Source organism: Phragmites australis, chromosome 4 (assembly GCF_958298935.1).
Source record: "Phragmites australis chromosome 4, lpPhrAust1.1, whole genome shotgun sequence".
Classification (NCBI taxonomy): Eukaryota; Viridiplantae; Streptophyta; class Magnoliopsida; order Poales; family Poaceae; genus Phragmites; species Phragmites australis.
In genome coordinates, this window is record NC_084924.1 from 43,444,415 (window position 1) to 43,455,926 (window position 11,512).

Here is an 11,512-nt window from a genome sequence, read left to right on the forward strand (position 1 = left end):
GGCACGCAATGCAGTAGGCAGTGGGGGCAGAGTGGAGGGTCGTAGGCGACGGGGGAGCCACGCAGGGCTGCAGGAGGCGGGGGCGAAGTGCAGGATGGTAGGGGCGGATCGTAGGGCCACAGGAGGGTGGGAGCGACGCGTAGGGTGGCCGGGGTGGATCGCAGGGCCGCAGGCGAGCAAGAGCGGCGCGTAGGGTGGCCAGGGCGAAGCACAGGGCCGTAGGCGGCACGCAAGGACCTTCTCCGTCCTGCTCCTACTGTTTGGTCAAATCTAGTTGGTCAAATCTAGGAGGACAGGGAAGGGAAATTAGACCTACCTTCGGTCGGGGGAGGCGTGGCTTCATCCTTGATCCCGGGTTGGTCAAGGTGGTGGTGGAAGCGCACAGGGCAGAGCAACGGTTAGAGGATGGCGTAAGGAGAGACACTTGTCAGATGTAACGTGCGAGAGAATAGGGATGGAATGTACGTTAAGCGAAGGCGATAGGTTTTTTACCCTTCTAGCCAAAAACAAGGATGGCATAGATGATAGCGTTACTACTGGAGATGATTTTAGGGACACTACATAAAGTTATACACAGCTAGAAGATAACCCACTGAAACAAATGTAATTCGAAAAAAAGAGAGCAGTAACAGCTTTGCGCAATTGCCAACAAATGACATCGAAGCTAAACTGTACCATCTTCACATGTAATCAGCTATATAAAATTATTCGCAAAAAGAAGTTATCTTCCAACACAAGATGGAATGGTAAGGTTCATGATTCATCGTAAAAACACAGGGTGGCCACCCAAGTCAGCCACACGTCAGTTGAACCTGCTTATCATTATTGACATTTGTGGGTTTGGGGCAAGATGAGCAATAAAACAAACTCAAAAAATTCCTCTGCTTCAACACATAATGTGCGACACTGAGGCCATAATATACTGACGCCAAAGGAGGCAATTTTATCTTGCATTTGCAGACTGTAAACATGGTACAAAGGTTGATTGATCTAGTAACGGAGCATGTAGGTCCGGCGTCTGAACCAGTTGTAGTCCGGAAGTCCCTGGATTGGTCCCATTGCAGCAATAGCAACATCCTAGAAGGAAAGGGGTAACAAGACAGTGAAGATTGGTTTGATCTATGCACATTCAGGTAACAAAGCAAAATTTACAGGGCAAGTTCAATGCTATGCCGGTCGTTTCTCAAGCTATCAAAAAATTCAAAATATGCCACCTAATTTTCTCTTCGTTTTTAGTTTCCAAAACTAAGTTACCGACAACAAAGTAAAAGCATAGCATTGAGTTGCCAATAAACATTCTCATAGATAGACCAATGGATTGGTTGTAGGTACACAAGATGAAACGAAACACTCCTATCACTAGAGGTCTACCACAACAACACGTCAACACCATGAAAGATTATTATAGCAGCTTCACAATAAACAAGGTTCATCTGCATGGTGATGAAATACAGGGTCGGAGCAAGCAACGAAAATTTGGCCAGCCTTTTAGCTCTTTTATCAGAGGATGAAACAATGGTTGCTGGCATTACTCAACTCTAACAAATGCTGAAAATTCTACAGAACAAAAGGCTGTAAGTTGGCAAAACATTACCTGATCAAAGATGAAACGGTTTGCAACACGCTTCACAGTGCTTGCATCAACTGCATCTATTCTTGCGAAAAGCTCAGGAATAGGAATTCTTCGGCCATAGATGAGGAGCTGACAGAACAGGGAAACGGAATAAGTTCTTAGAGGCTGCACACCAATAGTACGTGATGTCACCTTTTTTTTTTTTTTTGAAACACTAATACCTGACGGCCAATGTCCTCAACAACGGCGGTGGAACCATCAAGGTGGAGTTGGATTGAGGATTTCAGCTGAAAGTGTCACAACAAAGCAATGAAAAAGTGATACAATAGGCTGTAAAATTCAATGGAGAGTCCATATGTTCCATCGTGAAAATGATTTTTTTTTTTCATGAGACAACATGATTGCCCATTGAGCACACAAAAAGAACATAGCATAGAAACATGTTTTGTACTATTTGATGTCTGAGTAAACTGAATACAATTACAGGTGACCCGAATCAGAACTGATTGAATAATTACCTGATTACGCGCACGGATAACATCTTCTTCCATAACCCGATACGACAATTTGCTCATCTCATGCATAATTGCAAAAGCCAAATCATCCAAGCAATCAGCCTGCAAACCAAGGTCACATAAGATCGCCACGAAAGGGAGTATAAAAACACATTTAACATAATGAGCATGTCGACCAGAACAAGCACGCAAGAAAGTTATGTTACTAAAGAGCACCATTACAACAAGATTACAATACTACTGCATATGCTAAGAAATGATCACAATAGATTAGTGAGAACTAAAAAATCCACTAAAAGAAAGATCAGCTAGGTCGAATTAACAAAGGCAAATTGATTTAAGAGCAATGAACTACTGCATGTGTACAAACTTCATCTTTCTGCACATATCCATATCTTGCATTCAACAGTTGTCCTATTTGTTTGGATATTTTGAAGTATATTAACTTCTTTCCACTAAGGCAGTGTTTGGTTGAAACATTGTAAACGTAAAAGGTAATGGTATCGGAATACAGCGGGAATGGAGAGGTAACGAGTGAAAGCGCTTTCTGTTTGGTTTGAGTATGTAACAGTATGAAGATTCAATACATCGTTTGCTTCAGTTCAAGCCACAGTGCAGAACAGTTGTCCATGACAAAATCAAAGGCAACAAATTTGTATAAATGAGGGAGAACAAATCCCAATCACAATTTTTTCAGCAAACAAAATCCCAATTCAAACAAATTGGCAACTGCTTCTGGAGATGGAACAGATCGCATCACCCCAACTTCTCCAAGCTTTATGAAGCTGCGCAGCTAGGACGGTACCGAGAGGATCTTGTCAGTGCGGATCTCCCACATGTCGGGGACAAAGCCGAGTGCCATGCTGCGGCACCTGGTGCGCACAGGTTGCTGCACCAGCGCCTCCGCCCCAGATGCGGCACTGAAGGATGATGGGTTCCGCGGCGGTGGCTTGGCGTGCAGGGTCTTGGGCGGCAGGTGGTGTGAGGAAGAGCCCTGGTCTCTGACGCTAGCGAGCAACAAACTCGTCGGCGAGGTGGCAGCAGAGTGCGCACGTGGTCGGGAGGCGGAGGTGGAGGCACAGGTGATCGCTAGAGCGTGTCTTGTTCGCGACTTGAGGTGGGGGCGGCGTTGTATCGTTTGCTGATTACGATGGAGGGGTATCGGGCCTGTATAGGTCTGGGATCTGATTATGATGTTAATTGATTATGGACTGTTGGAAACAAACAGCTGTAACGGTATTGCTTACAGTACGTAATGGGATTATGTTACATTTAAGCGAACCAAACACTACCTAAGTGTAAGGAGTGAGCACTCCTTCCTACAACGCCATCGTCACCAATAAACCCAACTGCCACAGCTTGTGTGGAACTTTGATAGAAGTCGAGGTGAGTTGGGAACATGCAGACACTGGAATAGAAACAGGAGAGGAAACGCACAACCGCACTATAGATATTTTTGGATTTTCCACAGAAAACCAATACAAAAAGGCACATCTAAGACCTGTTTATTTATCTTACCATTTGTTTCATGGATTTTTAAGAATCATTCTGGTTGTGGGCACACAGTTCTTTTATGACTAAGGATTTGCACTCAAGACATATATGACCGCAAAACATGTACAGGGATGAAATACTAGTTTAGGCGATTTATGCCAACTTTGACTCGAAGGTAGAAATGCAACACTAACCTTAGCGACAGCATAGACACCGAATAGGCCAGTGTCCTTATAATTTGTGTTGAATGCCATCACACTCTCAGCGATGTCATTGATTGCTACCCTTTGTACAAGCTCTGAACTGAAACAGGTAAGCAGGATAACATAACAAAAATATAGTCAGTGGGATACAAGAACACAGCGAAATGAAAAATCGGGATTAGGCCTATACAAGCAGATGACAGAGAAAAGAGAACGGAAAAAAGAGAGAAGAACTCACCCCATGTGCTTTCCTCCACCAGCACTCTTGTCCCATGAACCAAGCATAGATTGCATAACCATCAACGCAACAGAATCAGGATCTACCCAGGATGCTCCATTGAAGGCAACAGCAAATTGAGCAAGGGGCATGTCATCATCAATGATTCGAACCTATTGAGAAGCATAAAATGATGAGATCAGTGTGTATTCATTGTGAATAGCACATACAGAAGTAGAGCAAATATTGCAAAACATACCTCAGAACCAGTAAAAGAGGCTGGTTCCTTAGCAACCAACATCCTTGTTGTTGTAGGATCAGTTGATAGCTTATTAAACAATTTTGTTGCCTGCTCTACAATGTCTTCATGTTTAACATTACCAGCAGCAGTAATAACCTGAAAACATGCAGAAGTAACCCCATCATACTGCAGCAATAGCAGGAACATAAAATTGCACAGATGCATGACAATTAAATATTTTGAGTATCATGTACCATTCTAGAAGCTGTGTAATGAGTTGCAATGTACTTCTCAAGGTCCTCTTTGGTGATGGACCTGACGTTATCTGCAGAACCCAAGATTGGTCTGCCAAGGGATGTATACTGGAATGCAGTTGCATGGAGATGATCAAATATAACTTCCTCGGATTGTCCCTCAACCTATACCGCGTAGAAACAGACAGAAGAATTATGTTAGTCAGTTTCAGAATACAGCCAGCCCCTTGACATGAAGCATGGCCAGATAGATTTTTCTATATAGAATGAGTTGGCTAAATAGACAACTGAGTGAGGATTTCTCATTAATAAGCACAATAAAATAAAGGAATATTTCCGAAAATGTTTCAATTAAGGCTTGAAGAATAGTGAGTGCCGGATCCTAAAACAGGTTGCTAAAAGACTCAGCAGAAGATGCAAATGGTATGCTCATAACACTGTGGGATAAAGTGACCTATTTGCATCCATCAGATGACATCAACTCCTTGTAGCTCGTCCCACTTAATCATGCATCAAAACTCATATTTTGCCAACAAAAAAATTTTCATTCTACTATTTTTGCATAACCTCTTTAAGAGAGGAATAAGTGTTTCGCAGGTTATTCACTGCTCTATTTTTTTAACTTTCCCAGACCCATTTCATATTTGATTATAAACAGTTTGATGACTAATTTCAATGTTGCCTATGCTTCTCGTCGTGATAAAAATACCAGTTCATAACAAAATGTATAACGCTTAGAAATCAGGTCATTGTGAACTAATTATTTTCTTCCTGAGAGAACATTTGGATTAGTCATAAACATAATAATAGACATGAAACATCTATTCATCAAACACAAACACATAATGCATCTGATCTAAGGCAAACCAAAACAGTGTCCCACAAATAACCTAAACTGGTCAATACACCACCAAAAGGAGATGTTCGAGGAAACAAATATCTATGCATTAAGGGGCATACCTCCTCCATCTCTCGGAGGATCACATCGCGCTCCCGGTCAATGCGGGCCAGGTCGAGATTAGAGTTCTGCAGGATGTCAGCCAGGACCTCCATTGCACGGGGCACGTCCTTGTCAAGCACCTTGGCGTAGTAGGTCGTCTGCTCCCGCGACGTGTACGCGTTGAGGTGGCCGCCCATGTCCTCGATCTCCTGCTCTAGCTGCGCGGCGCTGCGCTTCCCCGTGCCCTTGAACAGCATGTGCTCGACGAAATGCGCGACGCCAGCGGCCTCCTCCGTCTCGTACCTGCTGCCCGCGTCGATCCACACGCCGACTGTGGCCGTGCGCGCGGCGAGGGACGACTCCGTGGCGACGCGCAGGCCGTTGGGCAGCGTCGTGACGCGGGTCTCCGGCGCCGCGAGGATGGCCGTGTGGTCGGCGTGGGCGGGCACTGGGCTCGCGTAGCGGAGGAAGCGCGGGTCCGGGTGCTCGAGCCGCCGGAGCCGGGCGTTCACGGCCTCAGCGATGCGGTCGTACGGCATCACCGGGGCGCGCACCGGGGTCGCGTCTGGGGCGATGACGCCGGGGGCCGCAGCGACGGCGGTGGAGGCCTCGCGCGCTTTCCCGGCCGCCGCGGCGGCGACGGCGGAGCGGCGGCGCACCGCGGCGGATAATATGCGGCGGAACGCCATCGCGGCGGATCTGTGCGGTGCTCTCGCCGGAGGCGGAGATCTGGCTGGGTTAGGGTTTCGAGTCGGATGGATCGGGAAGAGATGGTGAGGGGAAATAGAGAAGAGTCCGGACGGAGAATGCGCCTGCCAAGCCTGGGTGCGCGTAGCCTAGCGTGTGGGGAACCCACGTGTCATTGAGCGGAAGTTGTTGAAGCGTGGGGTTACTGGGTTCTCTCTCGTGTTGATTGGTGCTCTGGAGAGTGGAGTCTGGGCCGCGCCTGAGCATTTTTGCGTAGGAAATGAATGCCCCATTGTGAGACGAGTTAGGAGCAAATTTCCACTTGTTCTTACTCTTGATTTCAAAAGTTCATACAACAAGCGATACATTCCTTTGACATCACGCACAGAAGTTCATACAAAACGCATCAGCACCTGCTTCGCAAAAAAAAAAAGTTATATTTGAATGCCCTTGGTAAAAAAAAAAAATTCTTTATAGTTTTTGTTTGGTATAGTGAAATTTATAGGTTTTTGTTGAAAAATGGTTTTTGCTGAAAGCTGTTTATAATTTTTGGTTTTTGACTTTTGGTTTTACGAGAAATTTTTATGTTCTCATCACATTAAAAAAGCTAAAAAAAATCACTCCTAGTTAGTTTATTAGTTTTTAGTTAATTTTATCGTAAATCAGCTTTTCAGTTTTTAAAAAATCTACAATAAAACAACTTATTTGTTTCAGCTTTTAGTTTTTTAGAAACAGAAGACAATAATAAACTGAAACAAACATGCACATAGACCTTTTGCTTTCCTCGTGACACCGTTGTCCCGTTCGTGCAGGAAGTTGCGTATTTTCTCATGACACAGTTTCTCCCAGCTCATGCAGGAATTGGGCACCTACACAGCAAGTCAGCAAGAGCTAGCTACAAGCCTAACTGGTGACACATGAAGAGATTACCCGATTCTTCCACATATAACAAGCACACTCGTATTACTGGTGTCTCATGAATAGCGAGCGAGAACCAACACTTCGGTCAAGAATATATCACCGAAATTCATCTTTGAATTTCTTTTGCAGTTTCTTGTACAACAAATTTTGAACCTTGGTATGATTGCATCTGAAGCACAGAGCTACTGATATGCATGCATGTACACTTGTACAGAACGGAACTTGGAGGTAATCCAAGCTAAAAAAATGAATCTCGACACATGGGGAGAAGACGATTCAAGAAAGAAAAAGGAAGAGGGGGAATGGAAAACATCTGAATCATGTGTGATGATTCTCTGCATTTCTTGATAGATACAGTTGATGTCCACGTTGGCACAGCTGATGTGGCGGTGGTTTCAGCTTTCCGGACTCCATGATGAATTGCTGTCGACAGTAACTGTCAGCCACCATTGACATAATCAAGCATGGTGAGCATGCTTTGTATATGAGCATTCCTGCTCAGGAAACTACAAATTTTGTTGAAAAATATGCCTGTATAGCTTTCCTTGACAGTAAAAACTCACCACGATAGCTTTTCTGGCCGGGGGTGAAATTTTGGTTCCATGGGAACTGTAGCAGGTTTTGCAGACCTTTAGCAGAGGAAAATGGGTTAAAAATAAACCGTTAGTAGTGTAAATGGTAAGACATCTGTCATTCTGTCAAATATGGCAAAGTAAACCAATAGTACTGATCTGGGATTGAAACGTTTCAAGCAATGGCAGGGTGGAAAGGTTACAGGAAAAAACCTTGTTGAGCCTGTAAAAAATCAAAATTTGACAAGAAGCACGATGCTCACCTTTTTGGGATAAAGGGGCGGTCAAAGTACGGCATTGGTTGAGCTTTAGGAACAAGCTCTTTCCTCAATTGTCTTATCCTTTCTTGGTCCTCCAACTCCTGTTGCCGCTCCCTCTCCAGCCTTAGTTGCTCAGCAAACTTGTTCCTCTCAAGTACCTAAATTCTCAAACAGACATGATTGAATAGATTCAATAAATATCAGTTGGTTCCATTGAGATTAGACTTCACAAAAGGTACTGTATAAAATGAATTTGTAAGAGGCTTACATATTGATCGAATTCAGCACGTTCAACTGCGCGTACATCGCTATGGAGAACAAGGTCGATCGGCTCAGTTCTTTCTTTGACTGGTGGCTTCAGCAAGCACTGAAACAGAGAAATGGAGTCAAAACAATATCATTTAGTTGAAACAAAAGTGAAAATAAATTTCACCTCGTAATCCCAAAGAAAATTTAGGTGAGAGAAACTCCACAATCATTTCAATAAAACTCCAGTAATGTGTCAATTTTCCTAATAAACTCTTGCCATGAGAAGAATTAGAACACTGACAGGTGGCAATTTCCCAATCTGCTATCCTCACATCATCACATGGCTTATGTGAGCCATGTGATGTTCTTAGTAACTTCTGAATAAATGGTAACACAAGTCCTCCGTAGAAGAACAAAATAGGATAGATTAGGTTGGACAAACCTCAGGCTCATCAGTAGTCCATGGCAGTCCTTGCGCAATATGTATCCGCTTCTTCTCTTCCTCCATAAGCATTTCCTGCACCTTTTGGACAAACTGTTGTTTCTTGGCCCTTCCTCTTTGCTGTCATGGAGGACATTATGATTGAATTTCACATATTAGCTCATTTAAAAGGAAAGCATGTCAAATCTGGCAGAAATGAATCAACATTTTACAATGATAAAAGAAGGGTACATCATTCCCTCAGTTTTGATTTGTCAGGTCATATGTTTAGATGCAGCATAAGAGTAAATATAGTTTGACAAATTACAGCATGGCATATTATTATACTATAAGTTAGCAAAATCATAGCTATCATGCTGCAAGCAATAAAGATGATCAGAAACTATTCATCTTGGTGCTACCAATGGATTAGGGACATTTAATAAATTACTATGCCAGACAGTATTCACTCAAGTACAGTGAGGCAATAGGACACAACATTTAAGGTATAGAGCTTATAATTTTTTTCTGCTAAGGAATAAATCTTTGACATGTAGGAAACACCGCAAGTGAAGAACACCGCATGGAATGCAGTCTGCGGTGTGAAGCATACAAGCTAGTGTATGTTAACTGTACCATTGGAGAAAAAATCACAAATAAGTATGCACAAATATAGACAGTGGAATTATAGGACACTGTCTACGAATGCGAGTTCTAGAAGGCTCAGTTAAAAAGTAAAAGTTTATAATTAACTACTCTTGCCACTATAGAAATGTATGCATTTCAAATCTATCATATCATCAGGCATTCAGGCGAGGCCAAGCTAAGGTAGTGCGTTTCTGATACATCCCTGATAATGTTGTCAAAATCCTGTAAAACATCTGTTTTTTCTAGAAAACGAAAATCCTGCAGGCCGTCATGTTTTGATCTAACAGACAACAGTTCATTTTCAACTTTTATAGTGCAAATAGTCAGTGCAGTTCTTGTATTCTAGTCAACTTCTGGCGGTATGCTACACACTTCACACTCTGATCCACACAATATACAGCGTATATGTATAAAGATGCATTGTGCCGTTGGCTCAATTTGCTGATGCAAAGCATTTGACTACCTGACTTGCCCACTAATGAACACAACCATACAATAAGGATCTTGTAGAACTTTATACTGTAACTCATAGGACACGACTGTGACAACAGGGAAGATGTGTTATTACCTCGGTCCTTAGCTTGAACGGATGCTGGCTTGTGACCTTGAGTTTTTTGTTCCAGCTGCTCCTTAGCGACTCAGATGTCTGCCGATCACAGAGCAAGCACACATTCACATTAAGAGAACTCGCTCCAGCATGCTCGATCCCAAAGAAAAAACAAAACTATGGTAGGCTTACATTTCTCCTGCTCTTGCGCCCTCCAGCCGAGGTTCTGCTGTCCCAGCTCAACCTAAAATGAGGTACAAGCTGTGGTCAGAACATTGCATTGCCAAAACCCAAAAACACTTCCTTGACCCGCTTGTTTGTCAACAGCAACCGACCTGTCGCTGTTGCCATCGAATGACGTACAGAGTCTATTGGGCCCTGCATTCAGGAAATCTGCCGACGAGAACATCGAAACCGGTGGGAGCCCCAGATCACCCTCGCTCTCCTCCTCCTTCCACGGCTGCAACCCGGGCAGAGCCCAGGAGCCTTCGCCTGCCCTGTCGGCGTCGGAGGTGGCGCCGGAGATGGTGAGCAGGCTCTCGAAGGCCTCCACCAGATGCTTCACGCGGCCGGCGCCGGGATCTGGAACGCTGCTCATCGCCTTCGCCATCGCTTTCGTCCTCAGCGCCCTCACCTTGCTGCTTCCCTCCAATTCCGCCTCACTCCCCTCCTGCACCTCCTCGAGGGCGCCACCTTTCACATCCTCTTCACCCGTCTTCTCCTCCTCCTCCTCCTGTCCCAATTGCTCCTCGACGGCGGTGGACGCGGCGCGCTCCTTCCGGAAGAACTCCTCCTGTGACGCGCGCAGCGCCTCGCGCGCGGCCTCGCGGCACTTGTCGAAGTCGATCTCGCTGCCGCCGCCTCCCACGGTCGCGACGTTGCGCCTCCGCCGCGCCCCCTTCTTCGCCACGACGAACCGCCGTTCACGCTCCCGCGGCGGCGGTGGGGGCATGGGCGCGGGCGTGGACGGCTTCTTCTTAGCGGAGGCGGACTTGGCGCCCGTGGCCGCCGGGGACTTGGCAGGCTTGGACGGCGTCGATTGTGGGGTAGGCGTGCCCAGAGGGATGTTGGGGTGGGAGTTCTCGGACGCGTGGGAGAACCGCGCGCGGGAGGAGGAGCAGCCGGCGGCGGCCTTGGTCGGCGTCGCGCCTGTCGCGGGGGCCAAGGGCTTGGTCGGAGTCCTCGCCGCCGCCGAGGGGACCAAGGGCTTGGTCGGAGTCTTCGCCGCCGCTGCGGGGGCCAAGGGCTTGGTCGGAGTCTTCGCCGCCGCGACGGGGGCCAAGGGCTTGGTCGGAGTCTTCGCTGCCGCCGTCGCCATCTCTAGGTATTGGAGCTCGACGCGCGGCGGGCTTCGACTCTAGGGTTTGGGTTACGCCGGTGCAGTGGATTTGCTTCGATGAGTTGATTTGATTGGGTGGGGATGGGAGATGGGAAAGGAGGAGGACCGGAGGAGAGGGGGAAAGGGAACGTTGGGGGCGTAACGGCTAGTTTCTTTCGAGGCGCTCCGCCCGAGGAGTTCGAAATATAGCTGCGGGTTTTCGCACCTCATGTGGGGATGCTCGAGTGAGTGACGTGTGGCCCAGAATCCGTAGACCCCAGTGTCCTAGATGCGGGCTTGTGTTGGGTCTGGCGGATGCGCTGCAGGCTCGCGTGGTGAGCTGACGGCTCCAGCTTTGAGGTCCATCTAAGATTTAGGAGCGTTTTGTTGAGATTTGGATTGGATTCTCAAAAAACTTTTTCGAAGTCAGGTGATTTCGAGAATTAGAGAAA

The 11,512-nt window shown here is 46.0% G+C and overlaps 2 protein-coding genes across 3 annotated transcripts; both read right to left on the reverse strand.

Annotated features, from left to right (window-relative positions):
• Positions 1-665: 665 nt before the first annotated feature.
• On the reverse strand, positions 666-6,287 carry LOC133916659 (probable mitochondrial-processing peptidase subunit beta, mitochondrial). The gene is made up of 9 exons (XM_062360431.1): positions 5,458-6,287; positions 4,498-4,662; positions 4,262-4,399; positions 4,024-4,175; positions 3,777-3,885; positions 2,092-2,190; positions 1,795-1,860; positions 1,595-1,702; positions 666-1,077 (listed from the first exon to the last, which is right to left on the reverse strand). The coding sequence occupies exons 1-9, from the start codon at positions 6,124-6,126 to the stop codon at positions 991-993; spliced, it is 1,593 nt and encodes a 530-aa protein (XP_062216415.1). The 5' UTR covers positions 6,127-6,287; the 3' UTR covers positions 666-990.
• Positions 6,288-7,143: 856 nt separating this feature from the next.
• On the reverse strand, positions 7,144-11,211 carry LOC133914437 (microtubule-destabilizing protein 60-like). 2 transcript variants are annotated; one of them, XM_062357540.1, is made up of 8 exons: positions 10,078-11,211; positions 9,935-9,986; positions 9,764-9,841; positions 8,569-8,688; positions 8,146-8,244; positions 7,881-8,035; positions 7,609-7,674; positions 7,144-7,481 (listed from the first exon to the last, which is right to left on the reverse strand). In XM_062357540.1, the coding sequence occupies exons 1-8, from the start codon at positions 11,058-11,060 to the stop codon at positions 7,364-7,366; spliced, it is 1,671 nt and encodes a 556-aa protein (XP_062213524.1). In that variant the 5' UTR covers positions 11,061-11,211; the 3' UTR covers positions 7,144-7,363. The 2 variants fall into 2 exon arrangements, with proteins under 2 accessions (XP_062213524.1, XP_062213525.1); XM_062357541.1 differs by having other exon boundaries at positions 7,300-7,468.
• Positions 11,212-11,512: the final 301 nt, after the last annotated feature.

What these genes read in the sequence shown, in the direction of transcription:
- LOC133914437 (XM_062357540.1), bottom strand. Translation starts at nt 11,060, where the DNA reads ATGGCGACGGCGGCAGCGAAGACTCCGACCAAGCCCTTGGCCCCCGTC. An exon ending in CGTTCAAGCTAAGGACCGAG is followed by an intron (nt 8,689 to 9,763) that starts GTAATAACACAT and finishes CCTCCATGACAG; the next exon opens with CAAAGAGGAAGGGCCAAGAA. An exon ending in CGCCCCTTTATCCCAAAAAG is followed by an intron (nt 7,675 to 7,880) that starts GTGAGCATCGTG and finishes CCTCTGCTAAAG; the next exon opens with GTCTGCAAAACCTGCTACAG.
- LOC133916659 (XM_062360431.1), bottom strand. Translation starts at nt 6,126, where the DNA reads ATGGCGTTCCGCCGCATATTATCCGCCGCGGTGCGCCGCCGCTCCGCC. An exon ending in ATTACACAGCTTCTAGAATG is followed by an intron (nt 4,400 to 4,497) that starts GTACATGATACT and finishes GCATGTTTTCAG; the next exon opens with GTTATTACTGCTGCTGGTAA. An exon ending in TTGAGGACATTGGCCGTCAG is followed by an intron (nt 1,703 to 1,794) that starts GTATTAGTGTTT and finishes CTGTTCTGTCAG; the next exon opens with CTCCTCATCTATGGCCGAAG.